Source organism: Drosophila subobscura, chromosome A, assembly GCF_008121235.1.
Source record: "Drosophila subobscura isolate 14011-0131.10 chromosome A, UCBerk_Dsub_1.0, whole genome shotgun sequence".
NCBI classification, from domain to species: Eukaryota; Metazoa; Arthropoda; class Insecta; order Diptera; family Drosophilidae; genus Drosophila; species Drosophila subobscura.
Window position 1 is genome coordinate 1,508,045 of NC_048530.1, and position 26,578 is coordinate 1,534,622.

The 26,578-nt window shown below is 41.7% G+C and overlaps 1 protein-coding gene across 5 annotated transcripts in view; it reads right to left on the reverse strand.

Annotated features, from left to right (window-relative positions):
• The window catches only part of LOC117903463 (protein sprint), a 130,602-nt gene that overhangs the window by 52,026 nt on the left and 51,998 nt on the right, over positions 1 to 26,578 (reverse strand). Inside the window, exons 1-2 of one of the 5 annotated variants that reach the window (XM_034815504.1) lie at positions 16,491 to 16,597; positions 11,989 to 12,167 (exon numbers count right to left, since the gene is read on the reverse strand). The exons of 2 other annotated variants lie outside the window; for them this stretch is intronic. Coding sequence is in view for 1 of the 3 variants with exons in the window: in XM_034815506.1 (XP_034671397.1) it covers positions 24,259 to 24,311 (53 nt within the window). In the remaining 2 variants the exon portion in view is untranslated. Of the gene's footprint in view, positions 1 to 11,988; positions 12,168 to 16,490; positions 16,642 to 24,258; positions 24,609 to 26,578 lie in introns of those variants that run through there. 2 more of the 5 variants (XM_034815507.1, XM_034815506.1) reach the window with 2 other exon arrangements.

A 26,578-nucleotide genomic window follows, 5' to 3' on the forward strand; every position in this document is an offset into this window, starting at 1 on the left:
ATGTAACGCACAGAAGGAAACGTTTCCGACCCCATAAAGTATATAAATTCTTGATCAGCATCAATAGCCGAGTCTATGTCTGTCTGTCTGTCTGTCCGTCTGTCCGTCTTGTTTGTCGGCTAGTTCTCAGAGACTATAAGAGCTAGAGCCACCAAATTTTGGCACCAGACTGCTGTATGCTCACACTGAAACCAGTGTATTTCAAAAATGAGCCCCGCCCCCGCAAAAGGGCGAAAACCTCCCAATTTTGAAGATAACAGAAAACTAAAAACGCCATTCCGTAGGGAATGACCATATCTATCAGGTCATCAAATTGGGATCCGATTGGATCATTATTATAGCCACAATAATTTTCAGTGGCCAAACCCACCCCGTCCCGCAGCTTATAGCAGCACACTCTGCTTCGCGCAGTTTATGGCCTCTGCCCCTCACGTATCTGCCGCTGCCTCTGCCACGACTCTCCCTGATGTAGATGTTGATGTAGATGACAGATGAAGAAAAAATGTAAAATTTGACAAATAACCGCTAAGTTGCAGATGTAGTACTGAGTGCCGGGTATAAAAGTTGTGACGCGTAAGAAGCGTCTCACACGTCCCTTCTCGTTGATTCACGTTTCGAGTTCTTTTGTGTTTAGTAATTTTTCAATTTTTCCTTTGAAAATTTTCTCTTTCACTCTCTCTCCCTCTCTCTTTATCGCTATGGGGGGTTCTTGCACTTTGGTGGTTGCTTTTTGTCTGCCTTGTTACTACAAATTATCGGCGATACGCTCGGCACGTGCGCGACGTGTTCCAGCCAGCCATCAAGGGGGAGAGGTTCCTTCCACCTTCTCCTCCTCCACCGCCATTCTGTAGTATCAGTCGCAACCATTCCATTCCATTTCGTTCCCATGGCTTTACTGTAATTGATTTCGCATTGCAATGAATGCGTTTGCGGCGTGCCTGGCTCACAATTTGCTGCTCTTTGAATTGTTTTGGACTTTTGCTGTGGACAATACTTCCCCCCATTCTCACTCTGCTCGACTGCTTCTGCGGTGACAACATTAGCCAAATTGATTTCGACACTGCTCGGGCGGACTGCTTGACTGCTTGGTGCCTCATTGAGATTGAAAGAGGAGGGTGGGCTGCTGATCGCTTGCCGTTTTTTGACTCTGCAATCAAGCTCGACTCCGCTCAAGGCCCCACCGATATACCGATCCACCTACACGCATACGCCTACGCCATGTCCCCCAAAAAATGTGTGGCTGGCAGACGTTGTGGCAGCTCAAGAATCAAACAACAGCCACAGGGCACAATGTTTTCTATCTAAATAAATAAATAAATATGTTACTCACACACAGGCACATACACACACACGCAGAAGAGTCTATAAATTATTTAAATTTAATTTTATTTTGTCCGATCTTTCGCTTTGGAAATTTGTTCAAAATTTGATTTTCGGAAGGGCTCGGCTCCGTTTTCGTTTTTATGAATTTTTAATTTGTTTGCCTGGGATTTTGGGTTGAATGAAAATTTCACACTTTTGGCCGTGAGGCGATTTGTTTGATTTGTGAACTGAAAACACCAGCAGCATAGTACCAGCATGGAGATTTTCGTATCCGTGAGATATGCGACGGAAATGAGGCGCGTATTCAATGAAATATTTATCAAATCGGTTTGATGGTGTCTTTTGCAAGTATCTCAAAGATACAAATTAGTGTGGGCAACCATGAAAGACACATTTCTGAGTCTGTGTGTGTGGTAACCAGATTGAACTTTTGAGTGTCGCGTGGAGTGTATGTGGGTGATCTGGTATCTAATATGCGGGCAATGAGATTTTTTTCTTAAGTTGTTTTTATTTAACTGACCCTTCTAGGTGGTTTTGTCATCTACTTTTTATATCAGCACCAAATATTGTAATTGTAATTATTTTTCAGCAATGATCAGATACACCCGGCACCAAACAGATACATATTTTTAGCATACTAAGCTATCCGTAAACTCTATGGAGCCCGTGTTTTTTGGCCTGTGAGTTACTTTTGTGTGTGCGCTTGCTCTTTTGGCTAATGGATGGGCCGCACGCAGCCAAAAAAGAAAAAAAGGAAACGAAACGAAATTCCACGCTTACACAATTTGGATCTGGCAGATACTCGCAGACGTGTAGGTGAAAGGCGGCCCGCCAGATAGAAAAGCAAAACACACGCCACTAAACAGAGGCGTTGAGATATTTATGATACGATACGCGCGGTCTGGTCTGGTCTGGCTAGTGGCCTACGAAAAAATGCAGCGCAACTAAATTCGTTTTGCCGCTGTCTGTATCTACGGCTTGCCTGCCCCGTTGCTGTTTCTGTTGCTGTTGCTGTTGCAAAATCTGACCGTAGGATACAATGAAAATATGAAAGTGCAACAACAGCAGCAGCAGTACCAGCAGCAATGGAGCAGCAGCAACAGCGGGCACAGCTGAACACAAAAAAAACCTGTTCAGCTACTTTTACGCTGCTCCCTCGTGGAACGCAAGTGGATGCCATTGGGCAGGGAGGCGGGCAGGCTGGCAGCGGCACAACAGAGCAACGGTACCTCTCTCCACAGAGGTTGAAAATACATGTGCAGAAACTTCATTAAAATATCCCCATCAAGATACTCAGACTCAAACAGATACATAGATGGATAGTTAGAACATTATTATGGAAGTTAAGATACAAATTTCCCATAAGAAAAAGGATGCAGTTTTTACTCTGAATGCGATTGAAATCAAACTCAAAGCTACTGCCATCAAAAATACAGCATAAGAGTTTATGTTCGTTGTTTTTTTTTAAATATATTCAGATACAAAATACAATAATGAACGAGAAGGGACGTGTGAGACGCTTCTTACGCGTCACAACTTTTATACCCGGCACTCAGTACTACATCTGCACCTTAGAAGTTATTATAAATTTGTTCTTCTTATGTCATCTACACCAGGGCTCGGCACCCATACAATTAACGAGCCGTTTTTGCGTTTGTGTGTGAAGACGCACGCAAAACCGAACATTTTACTATATTGGTATTGGTACGAATCACTGTAATCCGCGTGTACGTGAGGGCAGCGCAGCAGCAGCGCCTCGTCCCGCACATGAAGCAACTATACAGTGGCTTTATGCCCATGGGATAAGGCCGTGCCGAGCCCTGATCTACACCAACAACACTACTCACGCCAACACGCTCCTTTTGCTCGCCACCCTCCCCTAGAGCAACACACTGCAGAGTCAGGGCAGAAACGCGGAAGAGTGGCGGCAGTAGCAGAGACGTGCCAGAGACAGAGGCCGCAAACTGCGCGAAGCAGAGTGTGAATGAGATAATGTGTAAACAACAAATATAAGCTGCGGGACGGGTTGGGTTTAGCCACTGCAAATTAATTTCTTCATTGTGGCTATAATAATGATCCAATCGGATCCCAATTGGTGATCTGATAAATATGGTCATTCCCTACGGAATGACGTTTTTAGTTTTCTGTTATCTTTTAAATTGTAGATTTGGGAGGTTTTCGCACTTTTGCGGGGGCGGAAGGGGGCGGGGCTCATTTTCGAAATACACTGGTTTCAGTGTGAGCATACAAGTCTGGATGCAAAATTTGGTGGCTCTAGCTCATATAGTCTCTGAGAACTAGCCGACAAACAAGACGGACAGACGGACAGACGGACGGACGGACAGACGGACAGACAGACATGGCTCAATCGACTCGGCTATTGATGCTGATCAAGAATAATATATATACTTTATGGGGCCGGAAACGTTTCCTTCTGTGCGTTACATACAACCGTTATTCGCACAAACACAATATACCCTATTTACTCTTCGAGTATCGGGTATAAAAACAGCAACGTCGCCTACAGGTCACTGGAGGGGTTGTGGAGAAGGGGGGAGAAATTAACATGTAGAAAAAGAGCAAAGTAAAAAGAGGTCGACCGACCGAGCGAGCGAACAACCGATCGACCATCTTCTTTGTGCTCCAAACGAAACGAAACAAAACGACGAGAGGCAGCACAAAAGATCACAAGAAGTAACCGAATAATGATATTGAGAATGAGAAGAACAAACAGGGGTTGACGTCACTGAAGATCTAATTGGAAAAACAGGGAGACCCAGAGAAAGAGAGGGTGGGGGAGGAGCCCTGCAATGGGTGGGGCCTCTAATTAAAGAGGAATACTACCCATACTACATGCGAATTTGTTGTATGAATGAATGAAATGAACTGAGTAAAGCCATTTCAGCAAAATATGCGTTTACGATGTACACAAGGTCGAATTTCAGAGAATGATCAGCATTATTTATTAAGGGAAATCCTTTATCCTTCTGTTGAATAATTAGATATCCCAGAGAACATTTTGTCTCTGAAATTATCATTCATTTACACAGCTTTGCTATTGGATAACATTTCTTTATCCCTTTTTTTATTTTCTTTTCTTTACCAAATGAACTAATACTTTAATTAATACGACTTTAAATTCTTTAACCATTGTTGATCAATTCAATGAAAGATCGCTTGAAGCGTAAGCGAAGATCTATCCAGCATTTTCCATGACAACCCACAGATCTTTCAAATGAAATGCGGAACTTGCTGATCAGAATTGTTTTTGTTTTTCGTTTCGGTTTCCCACGCACAAAGAAAGATGACAAATTTAAGAATCATATCTGAATTTAAATATCGTCTCTATCTATGTCCATAAATATCTTAATATACATATGTTTGATTTATAACATTGACACTTTCGAGTTTAATTCTTTGTTCGATTTGCATAGAAAACACATGAATGAATAAATAAATGAATGAATGTATCCCCAAATTAAATGCGGAAAGAAATTAGCATAAATGTCGCTGCGGGAATACATTGATCTTTTGGGATTTTGGCGTCGGGGGTCTGGGGACGGGGACGGGGACCGTATCTGGGGGTCTGATGTCTCTGGGTCAAATCGTAGGGCCGCACCGTTAGAATCGAAATTTATCTTTTCGTTTTCTTTTTTTTGTTGTCTACGAATCTAGCAATTAAATCGCTACAAAATGTAATCCATCTTTCGCGCTCCCTCTGCCTATTCTATCTACATATACATATCTTTCATGTCTGTCTCCTTTATCTTTTTATTTTGTTTTACCGTCTAAAAATATGTTTTTATTACAAGATTTTTAGTGCGTTTGATGTGTGTGTGTGTTTGGGAAAAGTGTTTTACATGGAATTAATATTGATTTTTCATTTAGTTTTTATTATGTCTTGTTTATGTTGTTTTTTGATATTTTTACAGAGCAGCTTTAGTTGCTTTATGGGTGAGCCCCGCACAGAGTGTGGAACATGAAGAAACTATAAGGAGGGCTCATCGGTGGCAGAGTTACTCGCTGCTTTTTCTTACTGTCAGTGCTCGTTTGCTTGTCAATGCGGAAGGTTACAGCGCGAGACCTTTCGCTCGCACTTTTCACTCGTACAAATTTCTTAATATTGCCGACGAGACCTCCTCTATAGTTGCTTCATGGTGTGGAATGTGCCACAGAGAGAGAGAGAAGCAGCCGACACGATCTCTCTCTGGTTTCTGTCACGAGCTTTAGCTTGGCGCAAAGTAAACGAGAAGGGACGTGTGAGACGCTTCTTACGCGTCTCAACTTTTATACCCGGCACTCAGTACTACATCTGTACATTAGCGGTTATTTGTCAAATTTTAAATTTTTTCTTCATCTGTCAGGCCAGTGTGCTGCTATAAGCTGCGGGACGGGGTGGGTTTGACCACTGAAAATTAATTTCTTCATTGTGGCTATAATAATGATCCAATTGGATCCCAATTTGGTGATCTGATAGATATGGTGATAGATATGGTCATTCCCTACGGAATGGCGTTTTTAGTTTTCTGCTATCTTCAAAATTGTAGCTTTGGGAGGTTTTCGCCCTTTTGTGGAGGCGAAAGGGGGCGTGGCTCTTTTTTGAAATACACTTGTAACAGTGTGAGCACACAGAAGTATGGATGCAAAATTTGGTGGCTCAAGCTTTTATGGTCTCTGAGATCCAGGCGCTCAACAAGACGGACGGACAGACGGACGGACAGACAGACATGGCTCAATCGACTCGGCTATTGATGCTGATCAAGAATATATACTTTATGGGGTCGGAGACGTTTCCTTCTGTGCGTTACATACATTCACTTTGTGCACAAATACAATATACCCTATTTACTCTTCGAGTACCGGGTATAAAAAAGGGTGTTATTGAGTCAATTCTCAAGCGTTTTGACAGCCAGCACAAGCAGCAGGGGAGCATACCGCCGCCCCAAAAATTGAGGAAGTTTGGAATCTGAAAGATCTTCAATGGATTCCAATTATCGACTGATCGAAGCAGTTTTTTTGAGGACGGTAATCATAAAGGAAGTACATACTTCTGTTTGTGGCATTCGCAATGAATGCGACCTTTCGCTAAAGGGTAATTTATGCATTATTAGGCACACATGTCATCATATATAATGTGGCTCTTCGTCAAACGATTAAGAAGGATACATCTTAGAGAAAGCACCTGCCAAAGTGCACTTCGAATGTTTTGATTTAGCATTCGGTTAGTTAATACTCTCTTTCGGCATTAAATTAAAAATTATGTCGTGGGTTTTTAAGTCGGTTGGAATATATTTTTAAGGCGAATCTCGCCCCCACACACTTTGAGAGAAGAAGAGGCAGCAACCTGCTCTGCTCGAATTTGCCCAATATTTAAAGGGGGAGTAGGGGCAGGCAGTGGGTGCGGGAGTATCTGATTACAGTTTGAATGCCTGCACAATGAACCAGAAAATTTGGTGCATTTGCTTTGGGGCTTCTTTTGTGATGCGGCAGGTGGCAGATGGCAGGTGGCAGGTGCCGGCTTCATCGCTCTGTGCCTCTCAGGCTCGCAGATTTCTGTGCTGACCAGGGATACTCGTACAAAAAACGTGACACTGTGGCAACAAGTAAACTTGGAGAATAGTCTACAACCGAAATGAAGTGTGGCAACGCTGCAGCAGCAGCTACAACAATTACAGTTATTTTATGAGTTTGCGGAGCAGAACCAAAGGCAAAGGCAAATGCCTGAGCAGCAGGCGGCAGACAGCAGACGGATGTAGTGGAAAAGCCACTTCTGTTTCCAAAGAGAGCGGAAATTTAATGAGCAACGCCCTCACAATGATGCTGCCTTCTGTCCATTGCTGAATGCAGCTGCTGCTGCAGATGAGGATGCCACACAGCAGTTGAATGGGTTTTGGGGTATACACGATGAAAGGAGAGCCACACACTAGCTTTCATTTTTATAAATCTGTTAAAGGATGGTCGAAATTTCATCGATTTATCGATTTAACTTTGATATTACAAATGCAAGCTAACTCTTGCCATAAATCATTTTAAATGGAATAAAATTTATAGTTTTCATCAGTTACTCTTGACTTTCCTCTGATTAATGTGGTATTTTATTTTATACGATTTTGCCACTTGCAACAACTGCAAATGCTCCATCAAATTTCTCCCCGAGGCAGCCCCCACACCATACCAGAAACACACACACTCGTACAGCTCGTGGAGCATCATTAGAGGCAGAGCTAGAGCCAGAGCCCCAGAGAACTAGCTGTTCGCTGTTCGTTTTTGTAATGATGCGTTTAGATGATTATGAGCTCAGAGCCCCGAAGCCTCGAAGCCAAATTGGAGCATAACCAGTGGTGGCTGAAGCTGAAGCTGGAGCCATAGCCACAGCCACAGCCTGACCATCATTTTGTGGTCATTTTTGCAACCGAGAAGAGAAGAGAAGAGCAGAGCAGAGCTACAGCAGGCATTGCATTTGAAAAACTGCATCCATCTGAGGCGTGCGCTAGGACATGCCTCGAGAGTCAAAAATAATTGAGTTGCCCGTCTGTGTGTCTGTGTGGCAGGAGGATGGAAATAAGATACTTTAAGGTGGTTGCTCGATTGATCCTCAGTTGCCCCGTTGCTCGTGGCATGATTCAATGGTTATTTCAGTGCTAAACAGACCGTTTATTGCATTTAGAGTGCTTAAGATGGATGCAAGTACATATTGGATGACCAAAAACAGAGAGGCTTTTCGTATTTGAAAGGAAATGTTCTTGTTAGTTTTCAATATTTCTTAGTTCCTAGCGAAGGCTTCAGCCAAGACGCACCCACGAAAGCTCTTCTATGACTTGCATTTTCTATCCATATGGAAAATTGCATTTATTTCTCTTTCCTTCTATCGATTACTCAATCTGCTGCTATGTGATTTACTCGCAAAATAATTTCCGAAGCGCCAGAGAGGGAGAGAAATTAAAAATAATTGCCAGAAAAGAGGGAAAATATTGTGTTTGAAATGCCACAAAAATAAACCCTGAATTGTTCACTTTTTTGTGCAACAAGTGCAGCCATTATGAGGTGCAATTTCAGTGTTGAACAATGCCACAAGTGTCAGAATTGCCAGCTGACTTTAACTTCGTCATCCTCTAGCAACGCTAAAAATACTCGACACATATTGAATCCATCAAAAGCATAACTTGCTCTCTTTCCCGCTCCCTACCACTCAATTATCGCATTGTTTTTCGCATTTCTTCGCTCTGCCAACAGACCTCCGCAAATGTCTGTTACTAGGCCAGGCTTCAAGCTCCAAGAGGCGGCCCCCATGTGCTGCATGAACGACTGCAGTTGCCTCATTTTTCAAGCTTAACCCCAAGACATGCCACTTTCACATAAAAAACTACACAAAAAAATCAAGAAAAATAATTATAAATGGAAGCAGGAAAAAGTGGTCGCCGATTTGAATACTCTCTGTACTTGAATTAGTTTCTGAATTAGTTTGCATGCTACTCTGTTTGATAAAACCTTATTTAGCATGCTGCAGTTCTAATGGAACAGTAGCAGCAAACAAATGTCCTATAAGCGAATGGCTACATTCCAAACAGCATTGGCAATGGAAGATGTTTGACAGTATAACAAAAAGATTTCAATACATATTTCATAATTATTTTCCAATTCTTCTAATAATTTGATAATTTCAATATGATTTTGATTCGATTATTTCAAATTTGCGAAAAGAGCCAGTGAAATTCACAGGGAAGTGGATTTGGTTCCACTTTCATTCGCGGGCTACAATACATATGAAAACAATGAAATTATGTATGTATGTGGCATTTCAAGCAAACAAAATACAAAAAAAAACTGGGGCCACAACCAACTGTTGCCAGGTAACTCCTGCCCCCCTTATACCCCACTCTTTCACAACCCCTAGTTTGCGCCACTTAACAGCAAATCAATCGGCAGTTGGCGGCATAATTCAAGGGGCATGCAGGCACCAGACCAGCCAGCAGCAGCATAATAGAAATGCGGCAACGTCGCTCGAAAACTTTAACATCAAAATGGGTAGCTGGTTGTAGCAGGGGCGATGTGGCCATATCAATATTTTCATAAATTGCAGGGAAGCAAAGCAAATTTCCCCTAAACGAACAGACACAAAGGATCTGCGAGAGCTACCGACTGGCTGAAAGGGCACATCCTCCCTAATATTTTTGTGTGTATTTTTCCCTGCTTTTCTCCGTTGAAGTTCGTTTAATTTAATTGCCTAATTTTCAAATTTGATTGCTGCCACAGCCCCACAGAGTCCACAGCCCACTGTCCTGCGGCACCACCAATTCAATTTTCACGCTCGTTGACATTTCTTTTCTCTGAGATTTTCTCATTTTATTACCATTTTTGCCGCTCCAACGCCCAACGTGTCCCTCCCCACCAAAAGCTTTACTTTCAATATCATTGCCTGGCCTTTTCGAAGAGCAAAAGAGAGAAGGAGACAAAGATTATAATCAATTTTTATATATTTTTATGTAGCATTTTTATTTGTGGCCTCACGCCCCATGAGAGCAAAAGCATTCCACTCCAAATGGGCAGGTATATTAATCGCTTCATTTAATCCAAGGAAATATTAACATTTGCTGAAAGAAAATGGCACGAAAATAAAGTTCATGGAACGGGAGCGGATAGAAAATCCATCAAAGGTTGCGACTTGAAAATTTCAAACAAAAGCATTTATACAAGATACAATGACAGCAATCGAATGTACATTTTTAAAGAAACAATAGAATATATGTACATACATATGTAAGTAAGAAATTCTTGAGGTTCTGAGAGTGTCTGAGTTTTTAGAAAAGTGTTCATATGTATATTCATATGTATTTATTTATTTTAAATAAATATGTATTATAGAAATTGTGTAGGAAATTTTTTCCTGAGTGTAGTATCTATCATCAATCATCATCAAATGTGTTGTCCAAACACAAAGCTAGAAGTTGTATAGATAAACTGTCTGCCTGCCCTTCCGCCAAACCCAATCATTTCGAGTTTGTGTGTGGGGAGAGAATGAAATTGGAACTATCATTAGCATCCACAAGAACAAGAATTTTTTTTTTTTTTTCCGCTTCCACTTGGCTTCATTGCTTCTTGCTTCTTTGATTAAATGTTGCCAACGATAACCGTCGCAGTTGCAAATCATCAGCTCTTTTTCCTCTTGAATAGCCCCACCCCGCAAGCCCCCTTTAATCACTCTGCTCCGCCAATTTGTGGCGCGTCATCGTCTTGTTCCACACACACACAGATGCAAAAAAGAAGTAGGAAATAAAATAACACGCAAAATTCTCCCAAAACGAACGGAAGTGGGAACCAAAATCCAGAAGAAACAACAAGTAAGAATTGGGCTTTATTATAGCTATATTCTCACTCTCTCTTTCCTCTCTCTTTCTCGTTCTTATTCCTCTCCAGCTAAGCTGACACCTTCCACTAAGAGATGCTCCCAGAACAAGAGATCTCTCGATATCGAGATAATTTCCCATCGAACAAGTTTCAGTGCTGATTTCGTCATTTAATTCTGGGGACCTAACCAAATTGGTTACGATAATTTGTTGTTCTACCATCACTATCAGTCTATCCCCATACATTTTAACTCGTAGTTCTCTTGAATTTTTATTAATTTATTTTTCTCATAGGGAAATAAAAACGCTTCAGATTTTATTCTTAATTAGATTCCAATTTAGAGTCATAGAAAATGGCTATTTACTCATTTAATATAGCACAATTTCATAATTGATGCGCCCTTTTTTTCCCCCAAATGGAAAATGTTGTCTCTTCCAACCGAAAAAAGGAAAATAAATACAAATTTTTGATAAACAATTAAATGAACGACAATTACGATTACTTAAACAATTCCATGAAATCTAGGAAAAAAAACGCTAAACGAACATTAACCCCCTGGACTGCCCTTTCGTAATCTTCGATTGGTGGCGACTCCAAAATGAGGGGGAAAGTATTCTCCGATAAGACAGCAGGTGAGTGCCGACGAAAGTCGAAAACTGCCCCAAAGGCCAAAGATAAGGAACTGCAATATTATGGACTTTTGTTGACTTTACGGAGAGTTTCGCCGTGCGGCTACCCCATGAATTACTTTAAAAAAAAATCAGCTCTATTCCATCTGTTTTCTCAGCGAATAGATAGATAAGGAATAGATGACATGGGTGGCATGGGGCGACAGACAAACAAATTACAAACAAATTGTCAGCGTCGTTTCTTCATCGATTGCACCCCACACCCCGACCCACACCCTGTTACGAGGCGCCTGCCGTCTTTGCCTCTTCTTAAATAAGTTTCATAACAAAATTAGTTACTGCTTATCAGTTTTTCAGGTGGCGGGAGGGAGAGATCAGAGTTCTCAATTGATACCCTGTGCATACACGCACACAAAAACACCTGTGGGGGCATTCACTTTACTCTGTTGAAAGAACAATCCCTTATCGTACGGAAAGGTCTCTGGCAATGATTCTACAGCATTGCTTCTTTCATTCTTTCTTTTCCTCTCTCCCCAGAAGAGTGACAGCATCTTCTGTCTTCTTTCGTCTTCCCGGAATAGTAGCAACGCTTCAAGAGTAAATCTTTTTCTTAATTTTTGAGTGCAGTTTTTCTTTCTTTTGAGTTGATAGCATGTTAATTTTCTTGTTTTCATTTATTTTTTCTACTTACATGAGCAAAAGTTTTTGGCTTTAGACTTTCTTGTGTGTTGATTCTCTCTCGCTTACACTCTTTTTTGCTTCCTCGCTGACAACACGTTCTTGAAGCGGGCGAAAATATTTCTTAAATTGTTTAAAATGCAAACTTGTGCATGATTAAGCACATTTTCACTGGCATTTTCATAGTTTGCACTTTTTTTGTTGAAGAGTTTTTTATGTAATTTCATTTCAAAGAAAATAAAATACAAAATTTTCATTAATTGTACAGGAAATATTTAAAAGCAGAATGTACACTCAATCATTTATTCAGCGCACTCAATCACCACTCGATTGAATCAAAATGTTGTCATGACAACTGCTGCCGCCACCACCACCGCTGGTCGCTCTTGCATTACCTCTGCTGCTACCCCCCGTTCTCCCATCATCCACCTGATATGCAAATAAAATGAAAAATTCATTCGAGCGTTACAATGAAAAAACTCGACAAAAATACTTTCAAAATTGTTGGGTTTTTCTCTGCAGGGTTTAAGAGCTGCAAGAGTTGCCATTGCGTTTTAAGAGCGATTTTACAGCTTTAAACGAGAAGGGACGTGTGACACGCTTCTTACGCGTCACAACTTTTATACCCGGCACAGTGCCGGCACTCAGTACTACATCTGCAACTTAGCGGTTATTTGTCAAATTTTACATTTTTTCTTCATCTGTCATCTACATCAACAACACAACTCACGCCAACATGCTTCCTTTAAGCTCGCCACCCTCCCTATATAGACACACACTGCAGAGTCGCTGCAGAGGCAGAGGCAGCATTCTTTCAAACTTGCGACTTTATGTGTCAGGGGCAGGGGAAAGGGATAAACGGCCTAAAAACAGCGCGAAGCGTTGCAAATATTTGTGAATGCTGCGGGACGGGATGGGTTTGGACACTGAAAATTAATTTCTCCATTGTGGCTATAATAATGATCCAATCGTATCCCAATTTGGTGATCTGATAGATCTTCTGTATGCTCACACTGTTACAAGTGTATTTCAAAAATGAGCCACGCCCCCTTCCGCCTCCGCAAAAGGGCGAAAACCTCCCACATCTACAATTTTGAAGATAGCAGAAAACTAAAAACGCCATTCCGTAGGGAATGACCATATCTATCAGATCATTATTATAGCCACAATGAAGAAATTAATTTTCAGTGGCCAAACCCACCCCGTCCCGCAGCTTATAGCAGCACACTGGCCGTCTGCCGCTGGCTCTGCCTCTGCCGCTGACTCTGCCTCTGCCGCTGGCTCTGCCTCTGCCGCTGGCTCTGCCTCTGCCGCTGGCTCTGCCTCTGCCGCTGGCTCTGCCTCTGCCGTGAGTCTGCAGTGTGTGGGTCTAGGGAAGGGGGGCGAGCTAAAGGAGCGTGTTGGTGTGAGAAGTGTTGTAGATGTAGATGACAGATGAAGAAAAAATTTAAAATTTGACAAATAACCGCTAATGTACAGATGTAGTACTGAGTGCCGGGTATAAAAGTTGTGACTCGTAAGAAGCGTCTCACACGTCCCTTCTCGTTTTTGCTGTTTTCCCGATAGCTCATGTGTTTTCTTTATTTTCAGTTAATAAACATTTGCTTCAAGAGGTCCATCGTTTGCCCCTGTCCCTCGCACCCCTCTACATCATCACCATCCGCAGAAAAAACAACAGCAACAACCCCCTCTTTCCCTCCCCTCGTTTTGCTCCATTAAACTGTTAGCAAGTGTAAAGGGAACGAGAGACAGAAAAAAAATGGTGGGGAGAAAGGGGTGAAAAATTTGGGGTGGGCACGGGGAACACTGTTTGCGCTTCTCCCGCTGCCTTTCACACTCTGGCCCTCTAAAGACCCTAAAGTGTTGTCACATTTGTTGTTGAAAATTGATTTGCTAATGATCCCCAGGGATCTATGGTAGAAGAAAGAAAGACAGAAATATGGAGAAGGCAGGGAGGAAAGTGCATCCAAGTCCAAAGAGTTCCCCAAGAGGATATTATGTTCCGGTATATCTATTTCTGGCCTGTCTTTTCCAAAAATACGAATTAATTATGAATATTGTGAAGTTTTCTCGCTTCGAATGGAGTTTCTCTTTTATGTTTTCCAAAGCAAAATTACAGCTTTTTCCATATAAATAATAAAAGCAATTTTAATGGAATTCAAATAAAATTTTAAATATCACATCAATCCGTAAATCAAAGTGCAGCAAGTGGAAGTTTTTCCCGTACTTCAAAATGTTGTAGTTATAACCCTTACAGCTGAATAAAACCACAAAGTAAGAAGACATCCGATATGTGTGATAAATAAAAACCCAGCAGAATCCTTGGAAAGACAAATCTTTGATAGATTTGTCAACAAAATAAAGTCACATCGTAAAACAAACTTCCTTCAGCTTCTCCGACATTTTTATACCCGGTACTCGAAGAGTAAATAGGGTATATTGTATTTGTGCGGATAACGGTTGTATGTAACGCACAGAAGGAACCGACCCCATAAAGTATATTTATACTTGATCAGCATCAATAGCCGAGTCGATTGAGCCATGTCTGTCTGTCCGTCTGTCCGTCCGTCTTGTTGAGCGCCTAGATCTCAGAGACCATAAAAGCTAGAACCACCAAATTTTGCATCCATACTTCTGTGTGCTCACACTGTTACAAGTGTATTTCAAAAAAGAGCCACGCCCCCTTCCACCTCCGCAAAAGGGCGAAAACCTCCCAAATCTACAATTTTGAAGATAGCTGAAAACTAAAAACGCCATTCCGTAGGGAATGACCATATCTATCAGATCACCATATTGGGGAGCTTTATTATAGCCACAATGAAGAAATTAATTAGCAGTGGCCAAACCCACCCCGTTCCGCAGCTTATATTTGCTTCGCGCAATGTGTGGCGTCTGCCCTTGCCGTTCCTCCGCCTTTTCCATAGCCGTGGCTAAACCCACCCCGTCCCGCAGCTTATATTTGTGTTTTGCACATTCTCTCATTCACACTCTGCTTCGCGCAGTGGCCGCACACTGGCCGTCTGCCGCTGGCTCTGCCTCTGCCGCTGGCTCTGCCTTTGCCGCTGGCTCTGCCTCTGCCGTGAGTCTGCAGTGTGTGGGTCTAGGGAAGGGTGGCGAGCTAAAGGAGCGTGTTGGCGTGAGTAGTGTTGTTGATGTAGATGACAGATGAAGAAAAAATTTAAAATTTGACAAATAACCGCTAATGTACAGGTGTAGTACTGAGTGCCGGGTATAAAACTTGTGACGCGTAAGAAGCGTCTCAAACGTCCCTTCTCGTTCAAATAAGGTTTGGCCACTCAAAGTCTTCAATTTACAAAAAATATTATGGGACACACTTGAATAAAAGCAAAGCAAGAAATATGGAATTACTTGGCTACATTTAGGGATATTATTACAACAGCATATGGTTTAGTGTTCTTTAAGAGCACTCAAACAAAGAAATTCCCATAACAATGTTTATGTTTCTTTGGAAAAAATGCCAAAGCCAAAGTGTACAAATTGTAACCATACATATGTATGCATATGGCGAGATCTATTTTGGTTGTAATTATGATTTTTTTTTTGCGCCCAAAGATAGTTGCGATAATTCTGAAGAATCTTTGACTGAGTCAGAGCGGAGTATAGAGTGGACAGATCGAAGGTGAGTCAGTGCCTCTCCCCTCCCTCCACGACCAACATACAAAGTAAGACACACATTTCGCTGCAGGCCACCGAAAATACCGAAATACAATAAATAAATGAAAAATTAACCAAAAAGAAATCCCAAACGACTATTTTTTGTAGCTTCATTTGCATTTATTGCGAAAACTCGTGTGCTGCAAAATGGAAACTGAAACCAAAACAAACACTAAGCTAAAAATAGCTGATATTGCGACCAAGGTATACCCTCAGTTTGGATCATTGTATGGTTAATTAATGGACTGGAAGATTAACTGGAGCACACTTATTAAGCTGAAAGTCAGGGATGTCGCCCATATAGCGCTGCAACTGTGCAAACCAACGTTTTCCTTGCAACTTTACTTCGCTAATATATTCCGCGATATAACAAATATACTAGGTATCGAAAAATACAAAAACAGCTTCGAGCAGCGCCAAAACAAAAAACACGAAAACACAAACAAAACAGTGGAAGAGTCAGCGTCAGAGAGGCAGCGGCAGCTGAAGCCGCGTTTTGCCCATTTTTGTTGTTCTTTTCCTCCTCCACTTCTTTTTTTTTCTTTGATATTATGTTTGTTTTTCTTTTTACATTTTGACAAGAACTCCAATAAAAAAAATGCCACACACACAGAAATAAAAAGCTTTTTTAATCATAAAATAATTAAAAATGGACTTTTCTGTTTGGTATTTATTTTGTAGTTGGTTTTTATGTGGGTTCCCTTATCGTGTGCTTTTTGCACTCAAACTTTTGTTAATAACAATCGACACACACACAGTCGCATAATGAGACACAAACACATGTTAACAAATAACAATAACAAAAAGAATAGCAAAAAAAATGCCGCGCACGAGACTTACAACACCAAATTCGCGAAATCGCATCGAAAATTGAGCGTTGAGACCGCGGCGACGAGCGAACCGAATGACGGCGCAAAAGAGACAAACCAAGCAGTGGCAGCGGCAGCGGCATGGCCCCAGCGACACAGCAAACCGTGCAAAGCAGAAGCAGCCCCAAAAGGCGCAAGAGAGTAAGCACAGCCGGTTGGCTGTTGGCCGTTGAAGCTGAAGCTCCCTCCAGCGCAGGGTACGTTAATGGGGAGGTAAGGCAGTGCAAGAGAGCTCAGCGTTGCGTTTCAGAGTTCAGTTTGTGGAGGATGTTCCAGGAACATATGTACTTATGTACATAACTACCATGAGATTTAACTTGAAGAGTGATAAAGACCTAACCGTGGCATGAACATACCCTCTTTCTATCATGCTTACGCTCTCTCTCTCTGAGTTGACCGCTCTCTGGCTTTCGCCATCTCTGTCTCTCTTGCGCTATGTGCGTTGTGTGGGCCGTGGTACGGCGAAACATGTGCAGTTGATGCTGTCGATGTTGAACGAGTTTGTTGGCGCTGCGTTGGCAGTGGATGCTGCCCACATTTACAGTTACAGCATAAAGCTGTGGACTCCGCGACTGCATGCAAGTAAATTGCGCAAATGAAGGGGGGAGACTCACAGGGGAACTAAACATGTGGACTCTGTGTGTGAGCGAGAGAGACAGCGAGAGATCGCATTGCGGGTTGATCAGAATCGCAGACAATAACAAAAACATAAAATCACAGCAGCAGCAACAAAGCTGTTGCATTGTTTTTGGTCAACTGCATTGCAGACCTCGGCCCCATAGACCTCCTCCACCTACCCAGCCATTATTATTATGCACAGCAGCCACATAAAACACGGCATCCATCCACACACAACTATTAAAAGACGCACTGCAAACGCACCCAAAAACAAAACAGTGACAGAGACAGCAGTAGACGGACGGCGGCGACGCCAACATTGATGACTGTTACGAATGAGGGGGTGTGCAACTAAACGTAGAAGAAGTCTGTGGAAGAAGGGGTGTGAGTGTGTGCTAAAAGAAGAAGCAAAAGAGGGACAGGCAGGCCACAAACAAGGCGAGGCCGCGCGATCGCTGCGGTACTTCACCTTTCTGCCTCGACCCCCTTTTACATTTCTTGACGACTTGCTTGGGTCCCATGCACTTTATGTATACACTGTTTAACAAAAGGCAGCTTTATTTTGTTGCATAAATGAATACGTTTAAAATGGAACCACTTTAAATACCACTAAGTATCTAGTGTATTTTCTTGAATTATGTTACCCATAAAAGGTTTATATGTACATATGTACATATGTATCTTGACTTATGCGCGTGTTGTTGAGTGTAACGAATGCAGCCAAAAAGCTCAACGAAGCGTACGAGAGAGTGAAGACTAGAGAATGAGCGACAAAACAAAGAGAGCAACACAACACAACCCAAATGATCGCTCGTTTGCCAAGGAAGTTGAACGTAATGCTGTTTGCGCGTGTGTGTGTGTGGGCATTGGCATGGCAACCTGAACGTGGGAGAGCCCTACGCATTCCATACCCCACTCCCGCGCAAATCAACACAAACGTTTGTTTCTGTTGTTTTTATACACTTACAGAGAGAGAAGTATTATGATTTTGAGAGCTTAAGGAAATCTTGTAGCAAAGTAATGATTCTGACAAAGAGCGGGGTGTATGACATATTTGCCTGTTTTTATTTTTGGTCTGAATGGATTCAAGGTGGTTTCCGATGGACTTGCAAGTGTATCAAGAGCTTCGACCACCTTCCTATTTCTTTCGTGTCTTGTTGTTCGTCTTGTTTTTATTGTTACGCCGCCTTTGTTCTTCGCTTCGTCGAATGCTGGCCTGGCCCACTGTTCTTCTTGTTCATTCTCTTGTTGCGGTATTCTTTTACAATGAGGAATGGCCTCGACCGATCAAGCAGGTTGAGGGGAAAATAAGTTTGAGAGAGAGATGGGTTGTTTGGAGAAGAGAGTGCTTGTGCTGCTGGGAAAGAGAGCGCATTTACAGAAAGGAGAGACATCCCAGCTGTGGGAGGGAGAGATCGGCCAGCTGTTGCTTTTGCTTTTGTTATATTTATTTTCTTCTGTATTTTCTGACAGCAAAAAACCGGCTAAGACAGTGTTTGGCCGGGGGGAGTTGGGGCAGAGCGAAGGTTTAGCCAAAGGAATGTGCATAGTGCTCCTTACCATCTTGCCCATTCTTTCCCCTCTTGACAAATTACGCTCCCTCATTCCGTAGAAGGTTTTGCGACAAATAAATCAAAATTAATGCTCGCACAATTATTAATTAATAGAATGAATGAGCTTTTGAGCACAGCTTTTTGCTTAGACAGATGTTTTTGGCAGAGTGTGTGGGTAGGGGTAAAAGGCTTTGCTTAAATTATAATTTGTGGGGTTTTCGGGACATCCCCCTCAATAAGTATGTGTCTGGTAAGGGGTTAACAAGTGCAAAAGAGTGATAGAGTGGGGGAAATAAAAGAAGGGATGAAGAGAGTCGGGAGGGGAATGTCGACAATCAGCTGGTAACTTTGCCAGTCTCGTGTCAACGTTGCATGATAAATGGCAATGGAAGAATTTGGGCGGATGAGCAATGTAATTTTAGGCAAACTCAAATAACAGTTTGTACCGTTATGCGACCCCAGCATACAGCATAAATTGAAAAACTATCGACTCTCCTCGCTGTCCTTTGACTAGCATTTACCCTGGAGGCATTATCATCAGGCGATAAATATTTATATGGAAATGTAATGACTGTAACCGCCCTCCTATACCCCCCGCCTACTGCCCGCCCTATTCCTCGGCCAGTATCACCCGGCCTTCGTTGTGCAATTAATGTCACCACATCCTTTGGGCCTTATTAATGTCCTTGGGCCGTCTCTTTCCCCCTCTGTCTCTGTGTGTGTGCGGGAAGGGGGTTTGATTTCGGTGCCAGGGGTTGGCCATTAATGCTTGGGCATCCCCATGCCGCGTCCACCCCTGCCCAGCCACCAGTAGGCCGGTAAAAACAATTAATTTGCCCATAATGCAATTTATATCGGTTTCTGTTCTGCGTTTTCCGGGGGGGTGTTTACTATGGGACACGCATTCCATCTCTCTCGCTTCATCTCCATCCTATCTTTGTGCTCCCTTCTTCCTTAGGCCTTGACTTTGGCTTTTGGACCACATAATGTGCATATTTCTGGCGTTTCTGGTTTTTGGTTTTTAAGGCCAAATGATTAATTATTAACAGCAGCAGCAACAGCAACTCCAAATGAGCGAGACAATTCAGAGGGAACAATTGCAGAAGCAAATGCCACGACAAAGATATTTTAATGACCATAAAATGTTCACGCTCAGTGCAGGAGAAGGAGGAGGAATCCAGAAGGAATACATGGCAATGGCATGCCGCTCCCACAAGGCATTGTTGTGGATTTTGATATGATTTTAGGTGCTCATTAAACTCTTTCAGGGGGATATTAACACATGTCGCGCAACGTGCAGCAGAGCCACTCGGTTGGTTATGCAAAAACCATACTTTGTCTATGTAATGTTTATCCATTCATGGAGCTATCAACTTTACTCGTTATTTTGTGGAATTTTGTCATAATCAATTCTGTTTTGTCGAATAGAAGGAAGGTAAACCACTTTAATTCAATTAAATCAAATTGAAAATTAAATAATTTCAATGGGAGATACAGAACTGGAGATATTGTAACCCTCTTTCATTCTCTATCCCGTCACTGACTTGTGGTTTGTGGAGATTCCAGACCAAAGTTCACATCTGCACTTGAGTTTGCCTTTTTCTGACATAATTGGGCAGGCAGCTCTCCCGCACCGTCCAGCGATGACAAGGGCCAACCACCCACCATGCCCGCATCTCGTATGCCGCATGGAGGAGCTGCCAGACGCAGTGGAGACTCCACTGCCCACACTGGGCCACTCCAACACTGTGGAGCATAGTCTCGTATTGTGTAAACAAACTGTCAAATCGGAGAACCGAGAAACGAGGAAATGTTTGGAAAGCAACAAAAGAAATAAGGAAAATTCCTGTGTGTATATCTCGCGGCAAGTCTAGAGGAAAATCCAAAAATCCAACTGCCGTTGTCATCCAAGATGATGCATGCAGCATGGACATGTGTACATGAAAACACAGTGTGTCTTACAATTCTGAAGTTGTGGCAGGCGAGTGAACAGAAAATGCAGTGGAAGCATAAGAACGATGGGGAAATATCCAAAAGACTTTCATAGACTATTAATATATATTTGATCTTTTTTGATAGATTTTTGATTTATTTAGATTTGTTTCTCACTTTCACTTAGTTCACTTTAATCGAGAACACTGATAACTTAAAAGATACACAATTTTAATCAATCACTTACGTACAATCAGCAGTTCATTCATGATTATCGATTGCTCAAACTCTTTCGACTAAAGTTCGATAGACGCACCAGTGTAGTCGAAGTGTGTAACTTTAACTGCAATCAAGCTGCAATCGTCGGATTGTATTTTCTTCCATGGATTTTATTAATGTCAATCCACTTGAGAAAGGAATACCGATGGAACGATAAAAAAACTCACCTGAAAAGAGAAGTAAAAGGAAAAGCAATGACATTAATTGAAATTCTCCAACTACAAACACAACAACAACAACGCTTGCTTAAAATAATTAAAAAGTTTTTCGTGAAAATGTTCCAAAAATTGTTTTGAGGTTCCCAGAGGCCATTGATGGGGTCAAGCAATTGGCAGGACTTTTTCGAGCTTTCCCTCGCTTCTAATTTTCCCCTCTGCGGGTGAACATTTTTTCTTGCGGGGTGGTGAGGGGGGGGGGGTAGGGTAAAGCAGCTTGTATATATTTTAACGACTTCGCAGAGCAAAAACAAGCCCCAAAAAAAAAATACAACAACAGCAGCAACGTCCAGGACAACTGTAGTCCTGTAATTAAATAATGCTACTGTCCTTGTGGACACTCCTCCCCTCCACCATCCATACGTACACTGTAGAAGTAGGGAAAACAACAACAACAAACAAAGTATCTTTACTTCATTTTAAGTTGAAAGAGAAACAAGAGAACGAATCTGAAGGGACCCGCGGTGGACAGGAGGAGCAAGTGCTGACCTGGGGATGCCAGTCTGGGGGGTTGGGGCCATCGAACTATTGCTCCCCTAGGATAAATTAATACATTTCCAAGCGAAAGTTTCACCAGGAACCAAAAAGAGACCCAGAGCCATGGGCGAGGGATTGCTAAAGCGAAAAGTGAGTGAGGAAAGCAGAGATACAGGAAGAGGAAGATACATACACTCATGTGTAAGACAAAGCAAATAAACTAATAATCTTAGCCAAAAGACGGCAACAGTTTTCCTCACCAACAGTTTTTCCCAGAGACCATGCGAACGTTGACCAAAGAAAATAATGATAAGGAAACCCAGTCCGAAAATGATGAACGGCATGACGGGATGATGAATCAATTCAATGGAATGATGATCAAACAGAATGTCAGTCTAAAAGTTGCCCAACATCTGCAGCCACATGCAACATTGTATCTCAATGACGACACACACACAAACACACATGTTGCATGGATTTTTTTTTTATGGCAAATGCATTTCCACAGATTGAATAAAAGTTGCCTCAAAAGCGCGAAACTTTCTCTCTCTGACATTTCAAAGAATTGGCCGCCAGGAATGGACATGATCAAAGCGTTCCACTAAATTTTTTGTGGAGTACTTGTCCAAGCGATCCCACATGGGACAAGCCATCGAAGTAAAAGCTAAGCCTGGGATAGTCCTAGATGATATTAAAAGGGAAATCCATTAAAATACATTTTCGGTTGACAATTTCCCTACTTATTCGGTGTAAAAAATTTCCAATAAGCGAACAGATTTTCTTTTTTTTTAATGGCAAAGAATTAAATAGGATTCGCCAAGGATTCGTGTCACGAAGTGCATCACACTCGTCACCATCCGGCAACGCCAACGAAACATTAAACGAAAGCAATAAAATTATGGGCAATTCCATTTTTGGCTTTTCACACCAGAAAAGCAAAGAAACGACCAAACAAAGGGGGAAATTTCCTGACACTTTCGGAAAGGGGGAGTAAAGCTGAGGAAAAGTGAGCAAAAGTTTTCCCTTTTTTTATTATTCATTTTCCAAAAAATGGCAAATTAGCACCCTCTGCCACATGCCTCAATATATGTACTCCCCGACCATCATGCCGCATTTCCACTTTTCCACTCTTCTGCGCCATTTAATCAACAAAAACACTTTTTATTGTGGAAAATTATGAAATTGTTGTTGCCATAATGCTCTGGGCCATTTTCTCGCTGCCTGTTTTCCCCTCCAGCTGTCCTCCGCTTACCCCATTTTCCCCGCTTTCCTTATTGTTGTTAATGTCAAAAGTGTTATTGTTATGAAGACAATTATAGCCATGCGATAAAAGCGCTTTGGGGAGGGGGCAGGGAAAACGAGAGTTTTGCAAATGAGAAAATATGTTTATTAGGGCCAAAGGATTGCCGACGGACAGAGGGGCCAAGATTCTCGCGATTCATAAGAGTTAGATTGGGAGGGGACAAAAAGCAGGAATCAGAGAAAACGTTCAAGCGAAATAGAGGAGAAACAGCTGCGACCAGCTTGGTCGACCCCAAAGTGTTTATTTTTTTTCGTGTTTGCCCCCCAAAAACAGCTGCAAGCGAAAGTAAACAAAAGGCAAAGAAACCAAAAGAGAGCGAAAACAAAGAGAGAGACAGAGAAAGAAGAGACTGAAAAGTGGAGGGAGAAGAAGGAGAATGTGAGATCATCAGCGACACAAAACACAATCACCTCTCCACAGTGGATCCAAATATCGAGAGTGTGTCCATATGTATTTCTTGATTTCTTTTTTGTGCACCTCCCTAAAGATATGATATATACATATGTAATAGATCCTTCATAGATCATTTCATAGTTTAAATAATTTGGACCGATCCAATAATAGGAACATTCCCTAAGCAAATTCCTATTCATACTCCATCTAAGTCAAATTTATGTTCAAAATGTGGACAAGAATCGATGGAACAGGCAACATTCCGGTTCCTGTAATCATCCTCCATTCATCTTTGTCAATTATCCGAGTTGAGGCGCTTCCTTCTTCTTTCTGTCTCTGTCTCTGTCTCAATCTCTCTCTATTTCTTTCTGCGATCACGATCGATCGTTGCTCTAGTTGAGCGCCTGTCTGCATTTCCTGTCCATTCGCATACAAAGTGACACAAAAGTGCGAAGATTGCTCACCCAATGGAACTACCCTTTCAATAGCAGTATATCTGGTTGTTGAGGTACATACATATGTACATATGTACATATATACATGTTATAAAGATCTATGTAAATGTATCCTAAGACTTGCGGAGTAATATTTAATGAGTATTTAAACTTAGATCCCAATTAATTTGCTCCGATAGCGAAACTCCTCAATATATTCTCTATTATTCCAATTTGAATTTTGGTTGATTTCTAAATGTTATTTATGGCTTCTTATTACTTTCAGACTTTGTTTTGTTCTTAGTGTTTTTTTTCTGCAACTTCATTTGTTGTATGTATTTATGGCCCCTACAAAAACCGAAAATAGCAAACCAGGCACTTGGCAAAAATTTGTTGCCTGGTTGGAGGGGGAGTAAAAGAGTATTGTAGACGCTTGCCTGACCCATATTTATTTTTGGCATTTTGGTATTTCACATTTGAAGCGACGGATGCATACAAGAGGTCCTCCCTCCTGACGCCTCTCAAAGACACTCACCGAAATGGAAAGAACTTTTCCAGTATATGTCTTCCAAGGCTGGTGGTTGTCATCTTGCGGGATCGTTTCTCCTTTTTTTTTTACTGTTTTTTGCTCAAAATGCGGCAGGAAATGTTGTGCAACAACAACAACTGCGCAGCACTGCGGCACTGCGGCAATTGAAATACGCTTTAATTAAACTAATCAGAAGATATGTATATGTATACACCATATATAGACATGTGTATACATTGTACACAAATGCATGGAAGATATGTAGACCCCAGAGCAGACGACGCCCACACACATGGGGAGACGCCGGGCAGCCGATTTCAAGAACTTGTGGGCTCTTGTACATATGTATTTATTTATTTATTTGTTGTTTTCATGGCTTTATTTCACTCGCTTTCCGCTTTTCCGCTTTCCCGCTTTGCTGTAATTGTTGAAACAGAACTTTTTCACTTAATAATGCACAGACACTGGAAACAAAATGCAAAAACTAAACAATTTCTCGATACGCGACGCGTGTGGCTTTGCTTTGCCTTGCTTAATTCATCAGACGATATATTTGTATGGATATACATATATTTACAATCTGTACCATATACAATATGAATAATTTGAGACTTCGTCTGCCTCTGGCTGACATTAAGAATAGGCGGATCAAAGAGAGGAAGCAGGAAGAATACAAAAAATAAAAGCCTAAGGAGAAGGAGATTAGATTAGATACATTTTTGGATTATTATTTTCATTGGAAAAATGGTTGCTAAGACACTGAAATATGCTCATCCTCATCATAAAATCCACCAATCAATCATTTCATATTCCGAAATACTTAAGCTTAGAAAACACCAGAAGCTACCGAGGAGGGAATCTGTCGTTCTACGCTTCCTCTTCTCAAACTATGCAGATCATTTTGCATGATTAATTTATCCCCCACGGGAATGGTTTCCGCTGAATTCTCCCTCCAGAAAAATCCCAGATCTTTTAGATCATCAATTGGAGCAACAGCCATTCCATTCATCAACACTTTTTCTTTTTAATTTGTTTCTGTTTTGCTTTTCTTTTTGTTGTTGTTGTTTTTGCTTGTTTAATTTAACGCCAATGACCCTACAAACAGCACACACAAAAAACAAAAAAAGGATTACATAAATTGCAATTTCATTTGTTTGTCGTTTGCTGTTTTCAGCTTTAACGTTTTGTTGGGTCGTTTTTCAAAAGCAAAAATGCTTTTTTTATTGTCAGAGTCATCATGGTCACATCATACCCTTAAAGAGGGTATTCACAATTGATAAAGAAAAGAAAGAAAAAAGGGAGCCGTTAAGCAGCCTTAATACATTCGTTTAGATCGGCATAACAATCGCAAGTAAACGATAATCCATAGAAGACTTTAGATTCATCTGTCTTGCAAAACCAAATCAAAAGACTACATATGTCTGCTATGGAATTGCTTATAAGATCTAATAGAGTATCAAGAGCTTCGTCAAAAGATCTGTCGTCTTGCTTAGTTTACCGTTAATCATTTGCCAGGGTTACAGCACAATTACAAGCACGTTACGAATACATAGAGAGAGAGAGAGAAGGCAGAGGCACAACAAGAAGATCATGGAAGCAGAACAACCAGTAGATCATAAAAAGAAAAAACCAAGAAACAGCAGTACAAGCAGAAGCAGTAACAAAATCTGTTCGAGTTTTTGGTCAATTTCGAATGAATCACTCTGACTCTCTCGGGAGTGTGGGGACGAATCGCAGGGCAACGGTCACACCTTTCATGGATCGCGTTTATCGGAGGGGCCAAACACTCACGAGACACACCGCGAGGCGAATCGAGACGAGGCGTTTTGTGCACCTCCACAAAGACCGACGACTGCGACTGCGACAGCGGCGACGGCGATGACTACGATGGCGACCGTTGAAGATGGGGCGCGCGTTCGCATCGAAAGTTTGCTGAGGACTGACGCAGCGGCGACGCCGACAACGACGACGAGGCCCCCAAAGAGGGGCCGGCACATGGCGAGGCCGAGGTCGCTGTCGCTACCAGTGGGGAACAGTGGTGTCACAGTGCCTTTTGAGAAAATATTAGATTGAATGGATTTTATTTAATGGAAATCTATTAGAATAACTGAACATTTTTAAACCTCACGGTTTTGTACTTATTCAATTAAAGAAATGTTTAGGAGAGTTTATAAAATTTTAGTTGATTGAAACATAAAAAAAAGAAGAGAGGTCAAGATAAAGAAGATAGCCTTGAATTTACATAAGTTTAGCTGTAAACAGCTTTGAATTTCTGTCTAGACGACTGGAACATCCACCATTTTCATTATTCTGTATTTTTAACTAG